General features: G+C 57.7%; 1 protein-coding gene across 8 annotated transcripts in view; it reads left to right on the top strand.

Annotated features, from left to right (window-relative positions):
- AFAP1 (actin filament associated protein 1) overlaps positions 1-24,054 on the top strand; it is a 183,215-nt gene that overhangs the window by 51,544 nt on the left and 107,617 nt on the right. For all 8 annotated transcript variants that reach the window (XR_009868165.1, XR_009868162.1, XR_009868164.1 and 5 more), the window contains exons 2-3: positions 18,677-18,805; positions 21,046-21,140. Coding sequence is in view for 4 of the 8 variants with exons in the window: in XM_062212641.1 (XP_062068625.1) it covers positions 18,679-18,805; positions 21,046-21,140 (222 nt within the window). In the remaining 4 variants the exon portion in view is untranslated. The remainder of the gene's footprint in view (positions 1-18,676; positions 18,806-21,045; positions 21,141-24,054) is intronic.

Raw genomic sequence — 24,054 nt, 5'->3', positions numbered from 1 at the left:
TCTTCCACAGTGTTTGAGAGTGGGACACGGACACGGGGTCACAGTGAGAGGGGAAGAAAAGAGGTGGATGGAGGCTGTCTAGTTCTGGGATGGGCGCTGAGCCGGGGGAGGGAGGGGCTGGGTGGCGGGAGGCGGAAGCAGTGTTGCAGGGTTCTGGGGGTGCGCAGCCTGGGGAGCGGCTGGGGAGCAGAGCTGCTGTGTTGGGACAGGGCCGGCTGTGGGAGGAAGGGTTTCAGCAAGGGATTGGACCTTGGTGTTGGGCACTAAGGTTGAGCTCCAGGGCAGATGCCAAGAACTGTGAGGGAGAAAGACAAAAGCAAGATCCCCAAGAAGCCGAGCAAGGCAGAAAGGGCGTCAGCTGAACAAGGAAGCAGGCTGCCAGTCCTCGGGGAGCACGCGGCTGTTAGCTGTGCGTGTGTGCGCAGCTGAGCCTGAACTCAGCCCCGCCCGCCCGCTAGCCAGGGCACAGCAGGCCCTCGGCCCCGGGAGCCCGCTCTGAGCCTGTGGCTCACCCCTGCCCGCCTGCTAGCCAGGGCACGGCAGGCCCTCGGCCCGGGAGCCCGCTCTGAGCCTGTGGCTCACCCCTGCCCGCCCGCTAGCCAGGGCACGGCAGGTCCTCGGCCCTGGGAGCCCGCTCTGAGCATGAACTCAGCCCTGCCCGCCCGCTAGCCAGGGCACAGCAGGCCCTCAGCCCTGGGAGCCCGCCCTGAGCCTGTGGCTCACCCCTGCCCGCCCGCTAGCCAGGGCACGGCAGGCCCTCGGCCCCGGGAGCCCGCTCTGAGCCTGAACTCACCCCTGCCCGCCTGCTAGCCAGGGCACGGCAGGCCCTTGGCCTCGGGAGCCCGCTCTGAGCCTGTGGCTCACCCCTGCCTGCCCGCTAGCCAGGGCACAGCAGGCCCTCGGCCCCGGGAGCCCGCCCTGAGCCTGTGGCTCACCCCTGCCCGCCCACTAGCCAGGGCACAGCAGGCCCTCAGCCCCAGGAGCCCGCTCTGAGCCTGAACTCACCCCTGCCCCTCCCGCTAGCCAGGGCACGCAGGCCCTCAGTCCCGGGAGCCCGCTCTGAGCCTGAACTCAGCCCTGCCCCGCCCGCTAGCCAGGGCACGGCAGGCCCTCGGCCCCGGGAGCCCGCCCTGAGCCTGTGGCTCACCCCTGCCCGCCCGCTAGCCAGGGCACGGCAGGCCCTCGGCCCCGGGAGCCCGCCCTGAGCCTGAACTCAGCCCTGCCCCGCCCGCTAGCCAGGGCACGGCAGGCCCTCGGCCCCGGGAGCCCGCCCTGAGCCTGTGGCTCACCCCTGCCCGCCCGCTAGCCAGGGCACGGCAGGCCCTCGGCCCCGGGAGCCCGCCCTGAGCCTGTGGCTCACCCCTGCCCGCCCGCTAGCCAGGGCACGGCAGGCCCTCGGCCCCGGGAGCCCGCTCTGAGCCTGAACTCACCCCTGCCCGCCCGCTAGCCAGGGCACGGCAGGCCCTCGGCCCCGGGAGCCCGCTCTGGGCCTGTGGCTCACCCCTGCCCGCCCGCTAGCCAGGGCACGGCAGGCCCTCGGCCCCGGGAGCCCGCTCTGGGCCTGTGGCTCACCCCTGCCCGCCCGCTAGCCAGGGCACGGCAGGCCCTCGGCCCCGGGAGCCCGCCCTGGGCCTGTGGCTCACCCCTGCCCGCCCGCTAGCCAGGGCACGGCAGGCCCTCGGCCCCGGGAGCCCGCCCTGGGCCTGTGGCTCACCCCTGCCCGCCCGCTAGGCAGGGCACGGCAGGCCCTCGGCCCCAGGAGCCCGCTCTCGGCCTGTGGTCTGTAACGTGTTCCTCGTAGCTTCCTCCGGGGCTTTGTTGCCGTGGCTGCCGGCGCGCGTGCTGAGTTCTCCTTCGCGTTCCTCGGCTCGGGTAGAGTGAGCTGTGTCCACAGGAAGGCAGCCGAGGCCGGGGCTCAGGGCAGAGGCCGCACCCACGGCCGCAGCGTGAGGGCCGTGCTGTGAAGGGGTCTGAGGTCGCTCGGGGAATGCACGGTGAGCCAAGGAAGAAGGTCCACGGGCCGACGTGGGGTCTGCAGCCTTCAGAGGCTGGGAGGACCTAGGAGCCAACGCACAGAGCGAGAGAAACTGTTTCCACAGGAGTGGGGTAGAGCCACGGAGTCGGCTGCTGCCCCCGGAGTGGAGGAGGCCTGAGCCTCACAGTCGGACTTGGCAACAGGGATGGCACTAGGTGACTGACAGGGACCCTTCAGGGGCTGGGGGACAGACGCCAAGGGTGCTCTGGGCTCCTCATCCTGGGGAGCAGATTATCACCCCTTAGCTGGGGCCCACGTGTGCACGTGGTCTGTGAATGCCGGGTTGCACTGTGTGCTAGGCATTGCAAAGAAAATCTTTGTGGAAATGGGGCCCTTTAGATTAAACAAAAAAACAAGCCTTTTCCGGAGGACACACCCCTTGACGTGTGAGTGACAGAAGGGGGGGTCCCCTTTTGGTTTTATTGAAGCGAAGGTGGCAGAGCTGACAGTTCCTGAAGTTGCTAGTGTTTTTGAGAGGAGCAGGTACTCACTGAGACAGCCTTGCACAAACGACTGTGTCACCCTGGAGTTCGTTGTTGCATTTTCCTGGGAGTCGTTTTCTCCTCTGTAAAATGGTGATCTCTATGGAATATGTTATTTAAAACACATTTAGTGGCTGTTGGGAAGTGCTGTGGTCGTGAGGCCCGTGGTGCCCCGTGAGTGGACGAGGAGGCCTGGGTTCGGTTGGGGCGGGGCAGCTTTTTGAGCACCTGCTGGGGTGCCCCCTGCAGTAGGCAGGTCCCGTATTTATCTCATCCCTAGGCGGAGATTCTTCTTTAGAACCTTTCCGGGGCAATGACGCTGCCGCTCATGGTCAGCATCGAGGACTTCTGTGTTGAGTTCTGTGTTCCGTCCTCACACAGGGACACTTACAGAGGTCGCCAGGCCTGCGAGCAGCCTTGTGTTATAGAGGCAGGATAACGAGCAGGCCCTGTCTGGGAGGTGGCGGGGCGGAATCAGCCCGGGCCCGGCAGCACCGCACCGTGTGCTCATTCAGTGCCTCCACACACGTCTGTCCCATTATCCTGTGGTCTGACCCCAAAACCGTCTTCCGGAACGGGCTTCCCTTCACACCCCGACGTGTTCACAGAGTTCGTGCCCCTGCACCGGCTCTGAACCCACGTGCTCAGTAGGAGGAACCGCCTGCCGGGGAGCTGGGGCAGAGGGAGAGGGGGTCTTTGTGCCTCCGTTCCTGGAGGTCAGCCCCCAGCCAGCGTTCCCTTTCGGCTCAGTCCTGTGCCGCCTGTCGGGAGCCCTCGCGCTTTCCCTCTGTGTCTGTGAGAGGAGGCTGCAAGCAGAGACCATGGCCACAGCACTTCCTGCCACCCCGCTTCAGGCGCCTGATGAACTCGGAAGCCTCGCTCCACCTTCCTCACGGGGACACTGAGTTCTGGAGACCAGCACGATGAGTCAGCCCGCTAGACAGCTAAAACAGCTGCGGAGGGTGGTGGACGTGGACGCCCACAGACGCAGACTCGGCATTCTTGGAGAAGAGTGATGGCACCCAACAAGTGGGTTAGGGACCTCGTTGCTAATCTGGGTCCCTGATATTCAGCTTTTACCAGGTGTCACTTAAAACCCAGCTTTTGGGGCCAGCATTGTGGCACAGTGGGTTAATCCGTCTCCTGAAATCCCATGTGGGCACCAGCTTGAGTCTCAGCTGCTCCACTTCCGATCCAGCTCTCTGCTATGGCCTGGGAAAGCCGTGGAGGATGGCCCAAGGGCTTGGGCCCCTGCACCCGCGTGGGAGACCTGGAGGAAGCTCCTGGTGCCCAGCTTCAGATCGGCGCAGCTCCAGGCATTGTGGCCATTTGGGGAGTGAAGCAGTGGAAGGAAGACCTCTCTGTCTCTCCTTTCACTGTGTGTAACTCTACCTCTCAAATAAACATAATAAGATCTTTAAAGAAAAAGAAGCGCTGGACTAGGCCAGGGGATCTGCCCCAGCCTTGTGGTGTGACCACGCAAATCAGTTGTTCTGTGCTTAGCTTTCCCTCCTGTGGTACAAGACGCCTTTGGTCAAGGCTACAGGGGTCGCAGGGCTCTGTTCTCTCTCAGGCCCTGCGTTTTGAGCCTCTCCCTCTGCCCCCTCCACCTTGAGGGGGTTGTTGTCATTCTCCGTTGTTGTATGTGACCCCCAACCCCACCCCTACCCCATCCTGCTTTGCCTGTTGGCTGGGGTCGGGGGCCCAAGCTCAATGTGCTGTGACCTGGTGTGAGGAGCTGTTTGGTGGCGGCCTCTTCCGTGGGAAAGTCTGAAGTCTTGGCGATTGCTGTGCTCAGCGTTCTGGAAGCTGCTGCCTCCGCCTTTCCCACTAGATCCAAGTTCAAGTTCAATGACTTCATTAGGGCAGGCTTTTTTTTTTTTCCCCCCAAAGGTTTATTTATTTATTTGAAAGTCAGAGTTACAGAGAAAAAGGGAGAGGCAGAGAAAGAGAGAGGTCTTCCATCTGCTGGTCTGCTGGTTTACTCTGTAGATGGCTGCAATGGCCAGAGCTGGGCCAGGCTAAAGCCAGGAATCAGGAGCTTCATCCCTGTCTCCCACATGGGTGCAGGGGCCCAAGCACTTAGGCATCTTCTGTTGCTTTCCCAGGCGCATTAGCAGGGAGCTGGGTCAGAAGTGGGCAGCCAGGACTTGAACTGCTACCCATGTGGGAGCCACCCAAGAGCCACCGCACCAGCCCTGGCTTTTTATTTAATGGACTGGAGTTGGAAGTGTGGTAAGATGGAGTGAGTGGGCGGTGTTTGTTCTCTGGGTTGTTGGAAAGGTGGAATCTTACAGCACACAGCCTGGAAGTCCTAGTGGTCCCAGACCTTCCCCTCTCTGAGCGCGGTCCTCGCTCCCCCATGTCTCCCTGGGACCGCAGACGTCTGTGAGCAGCTGGCCTAGCCTGGAGTCGCTCAAAGTCTGCCGTCCCTCTGGGCGGTGGGGGCTGCGTGCGGGTGGCTGGGAGATCGTTCATTCCAGGCAGGGAGCCCTAAGTGGGTTTCTGATTGCTTCCCTACTCAGGGAGGTGCCAGCGCCTCTCCCACGCCGAACAACCTGAGTTAACCCAGCTGTGCGGGGACTGCAGGGCACTGTCACCCAGAGAGCGTCTTCCGGGTGACTGTTCCGGGGTCAGTGACTAGGCCTGTGACCTGAAGGTCGTGTCTGCTCTCTGGGCTTCTGTGTCTGCATCTACGCAGCTGTGGCATTAGATAAGAGACACCCCCCCCCCCCCGACTCTGGAAGCCTCTCTCAGGAGGAGGGAGTTCAGTCAGAAGGGGTGGGTGTGCTGACCAAGACCGTCCCTATGTGCAGTTCACTGCCGGGGGTACGAGGCACAGGCTGGTATGCGGTGCCTTTCCTTCGGAGCCCGGCCTCTCCCTGTTCCTGGAGAGAGAGGTCGCACCCTTGTAGTGGGACGCCCTTACGGCCTGGCCACTGCTTCCTTGTCCCCTGAGCTCCCTGGAAGACAGACTGTTTGCTGGGACACCTGCTCCTGTCCTGTGTAGGCACGGGGCCCATGCTCCTCTCCAACCTCAGGCACCTCAGCAGCACAGCGGGGCTAAGCCTGCTCTTTAGTCTCCGTCTCGGCCAGCTCCCGTCCCTCCCCGGATGTCTTTATTCTTCCCCTTTGACTGGGAAGCCCTCCGGAGTGCCAAGATGCAGATAACTTCCTGACAATGCTGGCAGCACAGGGCACTAGAGCCTCTGACGGGAACCCTGCCTTCTTAAGAAAAATGGATTCAGTTCTTCATATATATATATGTATGTATGTATATGGATACGTATGGATATTTTAAGATTTAGTTATTTATTTGGAAGAGTTACACAGAAAGAGGAGAGGCAGCGAGAGGGAGAGAGAGAGATCTTCCCTCCGATGGTTCACTCCCCAGTTGGCCGCAACAGCCGGAGCTGAGCTGATCCGAAGCCAGGAGCCAGGAGCTTCTTCTGGGTCTCCCATGCGAATGCAGGGGCCCAAGGACTTGGGCCATCTTCCACTGCTTTCCCAGGCCATAGCAGAGAGCTGGATCGGAAGTGGAGCAGCTTGGTCTCGAACCGGTGCCCATGTGGGATGCCGGTGCTTCAGGCTAGGGTGTTAACCCACTGCGCCACAGCACCGGCCCCAGTACTTCATGTATTCAGCCAGCCTGACACCCTTATCTCCTGTTTGTTGCTAGTGTGTAGCTAAGTCTTTTCTTAAAATTCAGTTTAGCTAGGTCTTGTAGCAGATACAGTGGGCAGCGTGTCCTGTTCATTTTACTGCACCTTGACTGTTTGGGTTTTTCCTGATTCTTAGACCCTCCCTGTGACTGATTTTTCTTCAGCCCATAGAATCCTGGTCCAGATGACACTAGACCATGTGCCTCACCTCCCGGCGTCACCCGTGGCCCTGGCTGCCAGTCCCCCCCCCCCCCCCCCAGTTCCCTGTCCCTGGTCCAGACGACACTAGACCACGTGCCTCACCTCCCCGGGTCACCCGTGGCCCTGGCTGCCGTGGTCCAGACGACACTAGACCATGTGCCTCACCTCCCCGGGTCACCTGTGGCTCTGGCTGCCAGTTCCCTGTCCCTGTTCCTGGTCCAGATGACACTAGACCACGTGCCTCACCTTCCCGGGTCACCCGTGGCCCTGGCTGCCAGTCCCCTCCCCCCCTCCCAGTTCCCTGTCCCTGTTCCTGGTCCAGACGACACTAGACCACGTGCCTCACCTCCCCGGGTCACCCGTGGCCCTGGCTGCCGTGGTCCAGACGACACTAGACCACGTGCCTCACCTCCCCGGGTCACCCGTGGCCCTGGCTGCCAGTCCCCCGTCCCTGGTGGTCTGCTTCTCTCGCTGCAGATTCCTTTTGCTGCTGTGGAATTCCGTAGACGTCTCTGTCTTTTGCAGATTCTTGGGGGTTGATCGCAGTGTGGCCATGGTACTGTGTTTCTTCGGTACTTCGCTTGTTTTTAGTGCTGAGACATTCTGTTTTGTGAGTGTATCCCGTGGGCTTGTTCACGGTTGTTGTGAGTAAAGCTGCTGATGTCGTCGTGTGGACGTGCGCAGTGCTGTCCCTTGGGTGACCGTCCGGGAGTGGCATTAGTGGCTCCCATGGTAAGTGCGTGTTTCCCAGTACTGAAACGGCCAACCTGTTCTCCACGGTGGTGGCTCTGCTCCCCGCCCCTTCTCCCCACACCCCCGAAGTGCGAGGGCGCTGGGGGCCCCACAGTCAAGTTGTCGTTCTGCTGGGCTCCCTGGGGTGTTGCGTGATTGTGTTTTGTGTGAACCTGGTTACTCACGACTTACTGGCCATCTGTGTGTCTTGTCGGAAGTCTAACTGCTTTGCCCGTTTTTAAAGGTGTTTTTCCACACAGTATTTTTTTTTACAATGATGCACTTTCAGTTTATTTTATACTCATAAGCTTCACCCTCCACTAAAGTAAAGAATTCAACAAATAGTGAGAAGAAGAAACCGCTGTTCGTCAGTAGTAGAGACGAGGGCTGTAAACAGTAACCAGACCCTAAAATGTCGATTTCACTCATCTGTGTTACGCGTTCTTTACTCTTACACGTGCTCGTGTACAGAGCCTGGGACTCTGCCTCTCAAATACATACATAATTAAAAAATAGTACTTTAAAAAAGATTATTTGAAAGTCAGAGTTACAGAGAAAGGGAGAAGAGAGTGAGAATGAGAGAGAGAGAGAGAGAGAGAGAGAGGTCTTCCGTCTGCTGGTTCAGTCCCCGGATGGCTGCAGGTTCGAGCCAGGAGCCGGGAGCTCCATCTGTGTCTCCCCTTGGGCGGCAGGGCCTCGTCCACCTGGGCCATCTGCTGCTTCGCGGTGCTTTAGCAGGGAGCTGGGTCAGAAGTGGAGCGGCCGGGACTCCGCTGTGGGATGAGGTGTCCAGCGGCAGGTCACCCACCGCGCCACAACACCCGTCCCACATTCCTCATTTGGGGGGGGGGGGTTGGTTTTTTTCCTTTCAATCATGGGTGGATGTTGGATTAATCAAACCATTTTTTTCTGTTCCGTGGAGATGGTCATTTGGTTTCGTTTAAGTCTGTTAGTGTGGTGAATTATGCTTCCTGATTTTCTAATTTAAAGCCAACCTGAGTTCCAGGGTTAAGCCCCATCTGGCTTCGTGTGTTACGCTTTCTGTGTCTGGTCCCATTTAATTGCTGTTTGGTCTGGTCCTTGAGGGACGCTGGGCGGTGGGGTTCTTGTGGTCTCTCGTGAACGTTTGCTGGCCCCTTCCTTTGATTTCTGTAAGAGTTTGTGCAGAATTCCTAGTGTTTGTGCCTAGTCCAGTGGACAGGATTCATCAGTGAGCCGTCAGCCAGGAGTTTTCTTTAACGCACAAGCGCCAGTCCCTCTTTTTCTAGTTTGTGTCTTTCAAGGAGCTCGTTGACCTAGTGGTTGAAGGCACCCTCACGATGCTGTAGTGTCTGTGCCCGTGTGCGGTGTCCCCGAGGGAGAGGGGCTCCGCGGTGACCGGCGGTCAGCGTCTGTGCCCGTGTGCGGTGTCCCCGAGGGGGAGGGGCTCCGCGGTGACCGGCGGTCAGCGTCTGTGCCCGTGTGCGGTGTCCCCGAGGGGGAGGGGCTCCGCGGTGACCGGCGGTCAGCGTCTGTGCCCGTGTGCGGTGTCCCCGAGGGAGAGGGGCTCCGCGGTGACCGGCGGTCAGCGTCTGCGCCCGTGTGCGGTGTCCCCGAGGGGGAGGGGCTCCGCGGTGACCGGGGGTCAGCGTCTGCGCCCGTGTGCGGTGTCCCCGAGGGGGAGGGGCTCCGCGGTGACCGGGGGTCAGCGTCTGCGCCCGTGTGCGGTGTCCCCGAGGGGGAGGGGCTCCGCGGTGACCGGCGGTCAGCGTCTGCGCCCGTGTGCGGTGTCCCCGAGGGGGAGGGGCTCCGCGGTGACCGGCGGTCAGCGTCTGTGCCCGTGTGCGGTGTCCCCGAGGGAGAGGGGCTCAGGGTCTCTCGACACGGGTTGACTGGCGGTCAGGGTCTCGAACTGCTCCTGTGGGATGGCTGGGCTTTGATGTGCACCCAGGTGCGTTTAGTGAATGATAGGGTCCCTCCCAGCTGTGTGGTAGGTAATGGGCAGCAGTTCACTTTTGAACACTCAGCTTTTGTGTTAAAGTATTCTGAAATTAATAACTGCTCTTTGTGGGGTGAAAACAGGTGGCGTAGTGTGGTGAACCACAGCAGTGCTGAGTCCAGTGACCGAATGTCACTCCGTGTCTGAGAAATTACTGAAGTCCCGCGTGCCCAGTGACTTGTGGGCTTCTGTGTGTCCTGAGGAGGCTGGGCATTCCTCACACTGATCCTCAGAATAGAAACAGGAGAATGACGTAAAGCCTCATTAATGCTCACGGCGCATGGTTGCATCATTCTCCTATTTTTAGTTCAACTGGTTCTACTTTTGTTTTGAATAGGATTTTCAACATAGTGTAAGTGGCGTTGTTAAGCTTTTTTCTTTTAGACACTTTGACATCAACAACCTAAAACTGTTGGCCACATGGTCTTTTAAAATATATAGCAGCCACGCAACTCCTGGCTGTCTACATGTTTGCAGTCTGTCCCTCTCTGGCTCAGTGGAAGGGATTCTGTTTGTTCGCTTCTCCTCGCACACCCCATACTTAGGTACCGAATGTTTGTGCGCTGAGTTTATTGCTGTTGTTTTCAGAAAATGCTCACAACAAGCAGCACAGCGCTGCGCTCCCCTCCGCCCAGCTGCCAGCCCCGTCTGCTCTCCGCGCCTGTGCCTCTTCCCACTCGGCCTCTCGTGCCTCTGCCCTGTAGCGCGGCTTCTGGAGGGATCTTCCAAAATGGAGAGCCAGAAGATTCATTGGATGGGGCCGGCGCTGTGGCGCAGCGGGTTAACGCCCTGGCCTGAAGTGCCGGCATCCCATATGGGCGCCGGTTCGAGACTCGACTGCTCCACTTCCAATCCAGCTCTCTGCTGTGGCCTGGGAGGACATTGGAAGATGGCCCAAGTCCTTGGGCCCCTGTACCCGCGTGGGAGACCTGAAGGAGGCTCCTGGCTCCTGGCTTTGGATCGGCGCAGCTCCAGCCATTGCGGCCATCTGGGGAGTGAACTAGCAGATGGAAGACCTCTCTCTCTTTCTGCGTCTCCTTCTCTCTGTGTAACTCTTTCAAGTAAAATAAATAAAATCTTAACAAAAACAAAAGAGATTCTTTTGAGGGCAGAGTGACAAGGGGTTGGCGGGGGGGATCTTCCACCGGTTGGTCTACTCTCCAAAGAGCCACTACAGCCAGGGCTGAGGCAGGCGAAGCCAGGAGCCGGGAACTCCAATCTGGTCTTCCACGACTGACAGGAGCCCAGGTTCTGCCTCCCAGGGCATTAGCAGGAAGTTGGAATGGAAGTGGAGCAGCCAGGACTCAAACCAGTGCTTGAATTGGCACTCTGGTAAGGGATAGAGTGTCATAGGCGCGGCTTGACCTGCTGTGCCACAACACCAGCTCCCTATCAGTGCCACTTTTTCCCTCCAGATTTATTTATTTGGAGGAGTTAACAGAGAAGGAGAGGCAGAGAGAGAAAGGTCTTCCATCCTCTGGTTTACTCCCCAGATGGCCGCAACGGAGCCAGGAGCCAGGAGCTTCCTCTGGGTCTCCCACATGGGTGCAGGGGCTCAAGGACCTGGGCCATCTTCCACTGCTTTCCCAGGCCGTAATGGAGAGCTGGACCGGAAGTGGAGCAGCCGGGACTTGAACGGCGTCCATGTGAGCTTTGCCCACTGCGCCCCCGTGCCGGCCCCCATCAGTGCCACTTTGTGAAGCACTGTGTGTGAGTCTCCCTGTCCTAGGGCAGCAGCTTCGAGAGTCCACGCCTGCACCCACGCTCTCACTGTGGGCCCTGGGACGTCTGGCTTGTCTTTGAACTTTGAGTGCAGGGTTTGAACGCAGGTGTTATTTGACAGCTTGTTACTGAATGAGATGGAACGGCTGGAAACGGGATGCTTGGACCTGCTTGGTTTATGTCCGTCGTCTCCTCCTCTGCCCAGGATCAGGAAAGCTGGCTGCTCTGTCGGTTGAGTGTGGTATAGTCGGTAAACAGCACGTGCAGGCCTGGGTTTTGTCTTTTGCTTTCCACCAAACGGTGGAAGGATATTTTCCTTAGGGCCTGCGTTGCCCAGCGCTGAGTTAGTCTGACGTGCAGGGTCAGCCCAATGTTTGCTGACAACATCTGTCCTGCGAGTTTCACCCTGGTTCCTCGGGGCTCGTTGCTGGCAGCGTAGAGACGTTCTGTGCTCTCTGCGTCCAGGTCCAGGTCCAGGTCCAGCTGCGGCGCGTCCTCACGGCAGTTTGGCCAGGCGTGGAGCTGTCACCCCCGTGGTTTGGGGGGGACTGAAAGAGGAGCTCGTGACTCACATTCGCATCGTCCAGCCCGTCATCCGAGGAATCTGTTTCTACAGAATGTTCGATGTGTGCCAGCGGGGGAGACTTTCCACCCAGACAGTGTCCAGAACCACGTCGCCTGCCCTGAGGCTGCTCAGAGCGGGCCGAGCAGCCCGCTCAGCGCGGGCCGAGCAGCCCGCTCAGCGGAGCCGCAGAGGCCTGTGGGCAGCTTGGACGGCTGTGGCCCTATAAGGGAAAATGTGCAAGCGCCGTGTTTAGTCCCTGGGCCGCGCACGCTCCGCCTGCCTTGGGCACATGTCTGAACCTCCAGCAGGCAAGGCCCTGACCCGGGGTGCGGATAACTTGCTGAGAAAATGAGCTGGGTAGAATCATGCTTCTGTCCCTTCTCGTGTGTTCTAAGAATGTCACAGAAGACGTGGCTGTTCTGAGAGGACAATCCATTTTGCTTTAAAACGAACCTGGGGAGTTTTTTCTGGTATGAGGCCTAGCAACCTGCAGGTGAATTAGTTCGTCACACACGTGTTGTCTGTCAGGCACTGTGTTTGATGTTCAAGGTAGAGTTCAGACCATGGACCGCCTGCCGGCTGGGGAGGAGGTACACACCAGCCGTCCTCTCAGTACAGCCTGCGCAGTGTGATGACACAGGCCACAGGTGCTGGGGATTGAGCTGTGTGGAAGGGCGCATCAGGAGAGAGAGCCAGTGAGCGCGGGCATGGTGGTGGCGGACCTGAGGGACAAGCCAGGCTGTCGGGAAGTGTGCCGGGCAGACAGCAGCAGTGTACACAGAGCTGGGCAGCGGCCGGCACCTGGGGACCCGGGCTGTACGGAGGGTGCTAGGTGTGGAGCACAACGGAGTGGAAGAGCTCGGGAGCGGAGCTCCTGCAGGGCGCAGGGAAGCTCAGCAGGGGCAGGGGGAGGGGCAGGGGGGGCCCAGTCGGCTCAGAAGCTGCTGGACCGGAGCCTCGGATCTAGCACAGTGGTCCTCAGTGTGGGGCGAGGCCGTTTCTCTAGGGTCTTGAGGCTAGTCCCCAGAAGGAGCAGCTATGTGTGTGTGCGAGAGTCCACAGTCGCCCCGCGTGTGAGTCCTGGGCTCCCAGGGTCGGGGTGTCCTGGGCTCCCAGGGTCGGGGTGTCCTGGGGGTGTGTGCTGGGCTCCCAGGGTCGGGGTATCCTGGGCTCCCAGGGTCGGGGTGTCCTGGGGGTGTGTCCTGGGCTCCCAGGGTCGGGGTGTCCTGGGCTCCCAGGGTCGGGGTGTCCTGGGCTCCCAGGGTCGGGGTGTGTGCTGGGCTCCCAGGGTCGGGGTGTCCTGGGCTCCCAGGGTCGGGGTGTCCTGGAGGTGTGTCCTGGGCTCCCAGGGTCGGGGTGTCCTGGGCTCCCAGGGTCGGGGTGACCTGGGCTCCCAGGGTCGGGGTGTGTCCTGGGCTCCCAGGGTCGGGGTGTGTCCTGGGCTCCCAGGGTCGGGGTGTCCTGGGCTCCCAGGGTCGGGGTGACCTGGGCTCCCAGGGTTGGGGTGTCCCGGGCTCCCAGGGTCGGGGTGTCCTGGGCTCCCAGGGTCGGGGTGTCCTGGGGGTGTGTGCTGGGCTCCCAGGGTCGGGGTGTGTGCTGGGCTCCCAGGGTCGGGGTGTCCTGGGCTCCCAGGGTCGGGGTGTCCTGGGCTCCCAGGGTCGGGGTGTCCTGGGCTCCCAGGGTCGGGGTGTGTGCTGGGCTCCCAGGGTCGGGGTGTCCTGGAGGTGTGTCCTGGGCTCCCAGGGTCAGGGTGTGTGCTGGGCTCCCAGGGTCGGGGTGTCCTGGGCTCCCAGGGTCGGGGTGACCTGGGCTCCCAGGGTCGGGGTGTCCTGGGCTCCCAGGGTCGGGGTGTGTGCTGGGCTCCCAGGGTCGGGGTGTCCTGGGCTCCCAGGGTCGGGGTGTCCTGGGCTCCCAGGGTTAGGGTGTCCTGGGCTCCCAGGGTCGGGGTGTCCTGGGCTCCCAGGGTCGGGGTGTCCTGGGCTCCCAGGGTCGGGGTGTCCTGGGCTCCCAGGGTCGGGGTGTCCTGGAGGTGTGTCCTGGGCTCCCAGGGTCAGGGTGTCCTGGGCTGCCAGGGTCGGGGTGTCCTGGAGGTGTGTCCTGGGCTCCCAGCTGGGCTCCCAGGGTCGGGGTGTCCTGGGCTCCCAGGGTCGGGGTGTGCTGGGCTCCCAGGGTCGGGGTGCGACCTCTGTCAGATTCTCTCTCCGGAGCTCGTCCCTATTTCAGGAGTTTGTTTTCAGATTTTCCTCTCATTTCGAAGCTGAGTTGTGGTTAGAATACTTTTCCTTACAGTAGGTTATGAGTTCACCTTCTATTTCTTCTAGAATCTGATCAGCTTCCTCTTGTGTATTTAGGTTTTCAGATATCTATGGAGGTTTTTTTTGTGTGTTATGAACATTTTCAGTTTCACTCGTTGTCCCTCTCGGGTGGCTGCCAGGTTTCCTCACCCCACTGAGTACGATGACCGTGTCCCCATTGATGTGAGACGGGGCCTTTATCCTGCGCTCCACTCCCACGTGTTTCTGGGTCTGCTGTGGGCCTTTCATCCTGTTCTGTTGATCCAGCTGGGAACAGCTGTGCCAGTCTCACCCTGTGTCAGGGTCAGACCCTAGGGGACTGAAGGGTAGGCCCCGCTGGTGTGCGAGTCTCACCCTGTGTCAGGGTCAGACCCTAGGGGACTGACGGGTAGGCCCTGCGGGTGTGTGATTCTCACCCTGTGTCAGGGTCAGACCCCAGGGGACTGAAGGGTAGGCCCTGCGGGTGTGCCAGTCTCACCTGTGTCAGGGTCAGACCCCAGGGGACTGAAGGGTGATTACGTCGCTGACGCTGTCCTTAGACACCCCTGCAACCCTGCTCCTCCGTGTGAATCCAGAGTCACCGTGTTGAGTCCCAGAAGTGACAGACGTGCGAGGACACTCGCTGCACTTGTTAACTTGGGGGACTGACATCTTCTCGACGCTCAGGTCCTGCTGTCGAAGGCGAGGACACGTCCCATGGTTCAGGCTTGCTGCTTTGTCTGTCAGAGCCTTCTCCTGATTGTTGTGAGGTTTCGCTGCCCGCGGCCTGGTACACAGGGCCTTCTGGCCTGTCCCCCGGTGTCTATTGTATGATCCAAAATGAACACGCAGAAAGCTCGCTTGTGTTTCTCCTGCCCCCCTGACTGGTTGTATTTTATTTTTAGTCTCTTAGATTTTCTAGACATACTTCCAAATCAGCTGCCAATGAGATAATTTTGTCTTTTGCATTCTGAACTTTCTAATAGTTTTCTTCCTTCTAATTGCTTGGGGTGACACCTTCAATACAATGCTAAAGTGGTGGAGAAAGTGGGCCCCCTAACTCGCTTCTGATCTGCTGGGGACTCCCGAGGTGCTTCCTTGTTAAGATGGGGTGTGTGTGTGTGTGTTCAGATTTATTTATTTATTTTTTATTTATATATTTATGTGAAAGAGTGTGTGGGGGGATTGGTCGATCTTCCACCTGCTGATTTGCTCCCCAGGTGGCTCAACAGCCAGGGCTGGGCCAGGCCAGAGCTAGGAGCCAGGAACTCCATTTTGGTCTCCCATGTGGGTGCAGGGGCCCGAAGACTTGGGCCGTCCTCCACTGCTTTCCCAAGCCATTAGCAGGGAGCTAATGGGACATGAACCAGAAGAGGAAAAAGGAGCAGCCGGGACATGAACCGGCGACACCCATGTGGCGTGCCGGCACTGTGGGTGGAGGCTTCACCTGCTGCACTAGAGTGCCGGCCCCCCATAAACATTTTTGTTTATAAGTGTTAGCACCTCCTCATTTTTTGAATAGGGTCAACTTTTTTTTTTATTGTGGTAAAACACACTTAGCATACATTCACATTGTAGCCCACTTCTGGTGTAAAATGCCGTGTCGTAAGCACACTTACGTTGCTGTGTGTGCAGCCCTCACTGTCCTTTTCCAGAATGTTCCGTCGTCCCAGGTAACAGACTCACCAAGAGAAGGCCCCCGTTCTCCCCGCCCGGCCCCGGCAACTCCTGCCCTGCTTTCCCTCTCTGTGAGTTTGCCTGCTGAGTGCCGTGTAGATGGAATTACACGAGCCTCGTGTCTGTCTCCGTGCCTGGCTAGCTCTGCTGAGTAACGTCCTGAGGTTTTGTCCGCACTGTCGCACACACAGCTGGCCTCCACACCTGGGGGTTCTGGAATCACCGATTCGGCCGGTCGTGTGTCGAATATGTTAGAAAGAAGACAAATGCGCTGCGTCTGTAGCAAACACGCAGACTTCCTCTCTTGTCCTCATTCCGTACAGTAGGACGGCTAACGTAGGCGCTTACGTTCGTGGGTGTTGTGAGCGGTTCAGAGATGCTGTGTAGGAAAGGGGCACGTGGGCAGGTCCTCAGCGGACACGGCGCTGTTAAGAGGAGGGACTTGAGCACCGTGGAGGGATCTCGAGGAACGACAGAATCTAATTCCCTTTCCTGTGTGAATTAGTGGACCACACTTTGTTTACCCGTTCATTTGTTGGTGTGAAGATGGATTGTTCTGCCTTTAGGGATTATGAATTATGCTATCAGTCTATTATTTTTATTTTATTATTATTTTTTAAAGATTTATTTATTTACTTGAAAGTCAGTTACACAGAGAGAGAAGGAGAGGCAGAGATAGAGAGAGAGAGAGAGAGAGGTCTTCCATCTGCTGGTTCACTCCCAACGGAGCTTCTTCCGGGTCTCCCATGTGGGTGCACGGGCCCAAGTATGTGGGCCATCTTCCACTGCTTTCCCAGGTCATAGCAGAGAGCTGAATCGGAAGCAGAGCAGCTGGGACTCGACCGGTGCCCATATGGGATGCCAGTACTGCAGGCGGCGGCTTTACCCACTACGCCACAACACCGGCCCCACAGTCTATTATTTTAAATACAGATGAGGTTTAGAATCACCTGGAAGCAGTGTTACAGTGGAAAGGACCAAGGCTTGGTTAGCAGGAAAGGCCTTGGTCTGGCCTCCCCTCTTCATAGAGGGGAAACTGAGCACCTAGGAGAAGCCGGCAGCTAGGACACAGCCGCCACCTCCTCACTCACTCACTCACTCTCTCCACTCACCGAAAATGATGAGCGCCGCAGTAGTTATAAACAGTGGCTTTGGTTAGAGTCTTTGACATTAAAAAAAAAAAAATCTAATTGTTTAAGAGTCTAGAGGGAGGGAGAGAAGGACAGCGTGTGTGCGTTCGTCTGCTGGTAGACTTCCCAGATGTCCACAGTGGCCAAGCTGGGCCAGGGCTGAGACTTGAGAACTCGGTCCAGGTCTTGCACATGGCTGGCAGGGACCCCGTGACAGGAGCCATCACTGCTGCCCCCCAGTCTGCGCTGGTGGAAACTGGAGTCGCAGTCAGAGCTGGAGCTGGGAGTGGCATGCAGGTATCCTAACTGCTAGGCTGTGCACCTGCTCCTGCTTGGTGTCCTCAAGCCTGGAGAATGCTGTAGATTTAGAGAATAGTAGATTTGAAAAGAATTCCGTTGACCAACAGTTCTCAAACAGTTTTGCTTATGTTTCTTAAAATTTCTGTTGATTTTATCTGAAAGCCAGAGAACAGATTTTCCATCCGTGGGTTCACTCCCCAAATGCATGCAACAGCTGTTGCTGGGCGAGGCCAGAGCCCAGCCCAGGTCTCCCATGTGCCATCACCTGCTGCCTCCCACAGCGCTCAGCAGCGGGCAGCGGGGTTGGAGGCACAGGAGCAGGGACTCTGATACGGACGTGGGTTCCAGACGGCTCAGCTGTCGTGCCACAGGGCCCCTCGCTGTGCTGTCCAGGTGGATCACTTTCATCAGGCTTTGCTCCGGAAGTTGCACGACAGGTGTCCCTGGCAGGAGTAAGTGAGGAGAAGGTGAACAGGACTGGGAGTGACGGCATACATCGCGAGCCTGAAGCATTTGAGCCTCAGAATGTGTTCTGAAGACCCCAAGAGGTCTTGTATGTGTGAGTGTATCTATACGCCAGTTAGGATTCAAGCTAGCAAATTTTAAGATACTTATTTGTAAAAATATCAGGGAACCCAGGTTTTGGTAAGAAGCACATACTGTGGAAAGTAACTGCATTTACCATAACAAGATCATTAGAAGGGCAGCATTGTCTGCACAGGTGGTCTGTGTGACCCCATGTCACACACAGGGCCTGGGAAGGTATACCCTGAAGGGTTGGGATGTAATAAAATCAACGATTTTCGCTCCATCAAGACCCTCTTAGGTAGAAGTGGCATTTTGTTGTTGTTGCTGCTGTTTTTAAAGATTTATTTAATTATTTAAAAGTCAGAGTTACAGAATGCAGGGTGGGGCGGAGGGGAGAGAGATGCCAGTCTTCCGTCTGCTGGTTCACTCCCCAGATGACTGCAACAGCCAAGGCTGGGCCAGGCAGGAGCCAGGAGCTTCTTCCGGGTCTCCCACATGGGTGCCAGGGGCCCAAGCACTTCGGCCATCCTCTGCTGCCTTTCCCTGACCATCGGCAGGGAGTGGTTCAGACATGGAGCAGCCGGGACTTGAGCCGGCACCCGTACAGGACGCCAGCATCGCAGGCAGCAGCTGAAGCCGCTCTGCCACGGCGCCGGCCCCTTTTCTTGATTTTCGCTGTGCGTGGGTGAAGATTCCTGTGACCACTCGTATGTCGGTAGCACTGTGTTTGCGCTGAGAGGCTCGCTGCTCTGTATGGTGAAGACAGTGTGGGCCTCGTGAACTTCGAGAAAGGATTTTGGGATTCCCCACTTGCTGCATCGTTAATTACAAATTGCTGATGTAATCCAGAATTCTGTCTTGCGGATGTCCGAGGAAGTCTGCCGTAAGTCCAGAGGGAAGAGGCGTGCGCTGGAAGTCAGCGCCTGAACCTGAGTTTTGCGCCCCCTCAGCGTCTCACACCCTGTGTTGGAGCCGTATAAGCCAGCAGAGTTGGATGCTGAATTTCTGGAACTGTGCCTTTGTGGTTATTTGAAAACTGGCGTTGTAAGCTCCCGTCTCCTTCCCGACACTGAAATCCAATATATGTGGGATGGACACAAGGTGATGAGGTCAGGCTTCAGGGCCTTGGCACCATCTGGTGCCAGCTGGCTCTGGAGTTTTCCCAGCTGGGTTTTCCCGTCTCAAAGCAAATTGAAGGAGCAGCGCATTTATTAAGAAGATTACGTGTGACTCTTTCAGGTGTTCTGGTCTCAGCAAACTTGCCTGTCATGGTAAAATGCGACATTCCATAAGCAAGCTAAAAGTGAAGTGTCTTCGGTAAAACTTAGCGTGCGTATTTTGACATTTGCGAACCCGTGGGCCTAATGTGCTGCCTCTCTCCTTTGTTTCAGCAATGGAAGAGTTAATAGTTGAACTTCGTCTCTTTCTGGAACTCCTGGACCATGAATATCTAACATCGACCGTCAGGGAGAAGAAGGCCGTGATCGCCAACATTCTGCTGAGGATACAGTCGGCCAAAGGTGCGGCATTCCTCGCTTCTGATGTTTGTTTTACTGTTGCATTTCTGTTTGTTAATTTGTAGACTGCAGATGGCATAGATATGATTACAAGAATCCAGTGATGCTCTCCTTGATCCCACCCCCCACCCCCCAGCTTACTTTATAGTCACAGGTGCTTCTGTGGACAGAGAGCCCTGCAAGTAAATGCTGCAGGTGTAGATGGGGTCACAGACAGCAGTCACATCACAGGACATCAGTTTAGCTTGATTCACATTAAGTGTTTTTTCTTTTTGTACTCCATACATTGGCTGCAACCAATCAGAAAATGTATGTTTGTCTTTTGGGGTCTGGCTTATTTCACCACGCATAGTGGTCTCCCGTTGCACCAGTCTGTCTTTGTGGCTGGGTGGTGTTCTGTTGTGTGTGTCCCACATTTTCTTTATCCAGTTAGCATCTGGGTTGATTACAGGTCTCAGCCATTGTGGATTGATCTGCTGTAAACAGGGGGTGCAGATAACTCTTTCATAGACTGACTGCGTTCCCTTTGGGTATATTCCCAGGAGTGGAACGGCCGGGTCTTGTGGTAGGTCTACTTTGAGATCTCTGAGGGGTCTCCAGGCTGCCTTCCACAGTGGTTGTACCAGATTACGCTTCCCCACCAGCGTACTAGGCTACCTCTTCCTCCACATCCTCGCCAGCGTTTGTTGCTTCTGATTCCTGGATGGCAGCCGTCTGACCGGGGCTGGTGATCCTGAGCGTCTTTTCCTGTGTCTGTGGCCTTGGAACGTCATCCCTCGTTCCAGGTTCTCTTGCCTTCAAGCCGTCGTTCACCCTACCGTCCTCCTAAGACCGGCTCATTTGTTCACTGATTAGGAACTTGTTCACTTGTCCACTTTTCACTGGAGCCAGGTGCAGTTGTGTTTGCCTCTAGGCCCAGAATGGTAAAGGCCGCAGGGTGTGCGGGGGGTCCCCACGATCACCCCGGCATTCAGAGATGAATTGGAAGGACTCACGGGTGTCAGCGTCTGGCTGTTTACCCCTGCCCACGTTGCATTCATGGTAGGGAGGAGACACAGCCTGTCGGGAAGGAGAGCGCCCCAGGCGGAGGCTGGGGGAACCTGTGCGCCCCTGTCTCCTTGGTCAGAGTCCAGCTCCTGGGCCCTTTATGATATGTGGTTTCTGAGGAACCTCCAGGGGCACAGGGGCTCAGTTCCTAGCCTGGCCGCGCTTACCGAGTGCATGACCTTGCACAAGGTCTTGCATGACCTTGCACAAGGTCTTAGTCTCTTGGTGCTTTAGTTTCCAGATCTAGAAGAGGCCTAAGCGTGGTGTCAGCCTTGTGGGGCGAATGAGCTAAGATACGGTCAGAACAGTGCTTAACATCGCTGAAGCCTTCATAGCTACCACCTGCTGTTCTCTGCGCTTTCTTCTGTTTCGCAGGCGGTCAGTGCTCCTCCTCGCCCCCTGCCCGCGAGCCCCTCTGGCAGCCGTGCCGGCCTCCTGCCTGCGCCGCTGCCGGGCTGGCCCCGCTGGCTCCATTTCTCCTTGCTTCCCTTGGTTCCCACCCTCTCTGCTCCTGCCTCGTCGCCCGTGCTTCGTTCTGGACGCATTCCCTGGTGTTTCCAGCCCCTCATCCTCCCCTCAGCTCCTTACTTTCCTATGGACTCAGACATCCGCTGCTTGGTTTTGGGGTACAGTTTCCACTTGTTCTTTTTCTTTCTTTTCTCTTTTACTGTTTCTGTTACAGCCGCTGGAGGTCAGGCTGGCTTTTGCATCCCCACCCTGGCCTCTGGCCTGGCGCTGGACGGCCTGGAGGTGATTGTAGCTTTGTGGTTGTTTTCCACGTGGACCAGGGGTGTGTAGTGGGACTGCGTCCTCCTCTTGCCCATCACCCCGGCACAGGTCACCCTTGGCCAACTTGGCTTACACCGGAGTGTCCTGAGGGGTGTGGGCTCCACACAGCCCCTAGGAGAGCGTCGCCCCTCGGTGCATGGGCGGCAGCGCCCTAGAAGCTGAGGTGGAGCAGCCTGCTCGCAGAGGCCGCGTGGGGCTGGGGAGAAAGTGCCAGCCCGGCCATTCCCAGCCGCCGTGTTTGCTACTTTCCCATCTTTCCTTTGTTTTTATTTCTTTAAACCATAGATTTGTGACCTGTAAAGTAGTGATACCCACCTCAAGACTTCAGTGTGGGGCTCAGGAAGTGGCAGCGTCAGTGGAGGCCTCCCCCTCCCCTCCTCACCCCTGTCTTTGGTTGATACCTACAGGTGTCGAAGTGAAAGATGGTCAGAAGCACGAGACCCCCAGCAGCCTGCCGGCGCCCCCTCAGATGCCTCTGCCGGAGATCCCGCAGCCGTGGCTGGTGAGCTGAACCCCGCTGCGCACGTCCTCCTGGGAGCAGGGGTGTGGGGTGCGAGCCCAGTTGCAGCAGGACAGAGGCCTTGTTTTGCCCGAGGCACTGCGTGGAGCGTGTTTCCAGGGCTGCCAGGAACGGAAGCTGCCGGTGACGGCTGACTGGTAGAGCCGACAGGTAGCGGATTGCTGGGGCTCCAGGTCCTTGGAAATCTGTTCTTAAACGCCACGAACAGACGCAGGTCAGAGGGTGCAGCAGGTAACATAGCGTAGGTGGGGCCTGAGGACTCGGCCCCCTTTCAGTTAACTCTGATTCTCAATTCCTTGGCCGCTGTTACGGGGCTGGCGAGGTGAGGCACAGGGTAAGCCACCACCTGACGCTGGGCGCCGAGGGCGTCTCCTGTGAGTGCAGGTTCCGGCTGCTCCACTTCTGTTCCAGCTTCTGCTATGGCCTGGGAAAACAGCGGAAGACGGCCCGAGTGCTTGGGCCCCTGCACCCATGTGGGAGACCTGGATAAAGTTCCAGGCTCCTGACTTTGGTCTGGCCCAGCTCTGGCTGTTGGGGCCATTTGGGGAGTGACCAGTGAATGGAAGATTTCTGTCTTTCCTTCTCTCTGTTACTCTGCCTTTCAAATAAATCTGTGATTTTTTTTAAGAAGTCACTGTTACACTTCTGTGCTTATCCATTGATTTTTCAGTAGAGAAAATTATGTACATGTTCTGGGAATGTGTATTTGGTTTGGTTGCATGCAGTAAGCATTTTTTTGGCAATTCTTTTCAACCTGAGATAGTTTTTCATATTCCGTTCAGCATTTTCTGCATTTTGCTCTTCTCTAACTTGCTTACTCAGGGAGCTGAGACTTTTACTCCTGTTTGGGACAAAACCAGTTACTTCGGGAGCCTCCTGCAGTGTTTACTTCCAGTGTGAGTCGTTTGGCTGTCCCTCTCCAGCAGGTTGTGAACTGCGGGACGGCAGGACCATGTCTTATCTGTGCTGGGGCCCTAGCGTAGTACCCAGTGTCTAGTAGGTACGGAGGACATTAGCTTAGACTCTTGGATTCCTGCCACAAATCCCGGAGAAGCCTGGCTGACTTTTCACTGTGTACAGTCGTCTCCCGTGTCTGCAGTTGGCTGTTTCAGGGTCCCAGCAGATGGCTGCAGGCTGGGACAGCACCATGCGCTTAGAGACCGTGTCTTCCTGTCCACGCATACCCGTGGTAAAGTCTAGTGTATGAGTTAGGCACACTAAGAGACTGCCTACAGTGACTAATCGTAGAACAGTAGCTGTAACAATATACTGTAATAAACATTATTGGCAACTTCTTATTTATTCATTTCTGGAATTCTGCACTTACTGTTTTTGGGCCACAGTTGGCCGTGGGTGACTGCAACCTCAGTGAACCGTGGGTAAGGGGGCGGCTGTCATTTCACTTTATCCTCACCATTTGGCTCAACTCCTGGAACACCTTACCCTAAGAAGAGTCTGCCTGCCCGTTTTCCAGACAAGGAAGTGCAAGCTCAGAGACGTTGTGATTTGCCGAGGTCACAGCACAAGTAGGAAGAGCAGGAACTGAAGCGACGTTCTTAAAACTTCAAATCCAGCATTTATCAGCCCTCGCTTGGGAGGGGTGGCAGCAGAGCCCGTGCAGGCGTGACTGACAGGTGAGGGGCTGGTGTTAGGTCAGAAGCCGCCTCCCTGCACAGGCACAGGGGGTGGCGGGATCCAGGAGGGGACGCGAGCAGAGGCAGCCTCTTCCTACGGCAGCGCGGTCACTCCAGGAGGGGACGCGAGCAGAGGCAGCCCCTTCCCACAGCAGTGCGGTCACTCCAGGAGGGGACGCGAGCGGAGATAGCCCCTTCCCACAGCAGTGCGGTCACTCCAGGAGGGGACGCGAGCGGAGATAGCCCCTTCCCACAGCAGTGCGGTCACTCCAGGAGGGGACGCAAGCGGAGGCAGCCCCTTCCCACAGCAGTGCGGTCACTCCAGGAGGGGACGCGAGCAGAGGCAGCCCCTTCCCACAGCAGTGCGGTCACTCCAGGAGGGGACGCGAGCGGAGGCAGCCTCTTCCCACGGCAGCACAGTCACTTGTGTGACCCCGAGGAGGAAGTGTGGCTTCTGTGCTCAGAGTATCAGAGCAGTGCCTGTTGGGCAGTCCTGGTGCAGGTGACGGGCTCCTGTTTCTCCAGCGCTCGTGCCACACGCGTGCAGGCTGTGCTGAGCATTGACTCCCACACGGATCCCCTGGGCATCTTGTTCCTGCGTGTGGCTGGGGCCTGGCTGCTGCACTTCTGAGAAGTCACGGGGGAAAATCTGGAGTTAAGCTCTTTGTCTCCAGCCCCTGAGCGGGGGCTGGACATGGGAGACCTCAGGCCCCTGAGTGGACGCAGGCGCAGGTCTTCATGGGCACCCTGACAGGCAAGACCTACACCCGGGGGTCGAGCCCGCAGCACCATTGGGCTGCCTGACTAACAGCGGCTGACCTTGGCCACCCTGTCTCAGACCACCACACCCAGCTTGTGGCTTTGCCTGCGAGGCGGTGTCTCCAAGGCCTCCCTGTCACAGCTACAAGATCTGCCCCAGGTGTGCCGCTCCCTGCTCCCCGGTGCTGCCCCAAGAGATCAAACAAGGCCCCCGCCCCACAGAGCAGCCTCTTGCCCGAGCCCCCAGGGCTTTGAGGCCTCAGTAAATTTCCCTTTTGTTGACTGGAGAAAGAAAGGAAATATGGAGTTAAAGAGAAAGGAAAGTAGTAAAGAAAAAGCAGGTACCGCCCCGTTCGTGGGGCTGCTCCCCAGCGTGTCACTGGAAAACACGTTCTCCACCCGTGCTCGCCTCACTGGCTGCTGAGCACCTGCAGCCTCATTGTTCCCAGTTGAGATGCTACGTGTGTTCTAAAAACCACTGGAGTTGGAAGACTCAGTGTGAG

Source organism: Lepus europaeus, chromosome 16, assembly GCF_033115175.1.
Source record: "Lepus europaeus isolate LE1 chromosome 16, mLepTim1.pri, whole genome shotgun sequence".
Classification (NCBI taxonomy): Eukaryota; Metazoa; Chordata; class Mammalia; order Lagomorpha; family Leporidae; genus Lepus; species Lepus europaeus.
The sequence above is the reverse complement of the archived record's forward strand: the minus strand, read 5'-3'. Positions and strand labels throughout refer to the sequence as shown.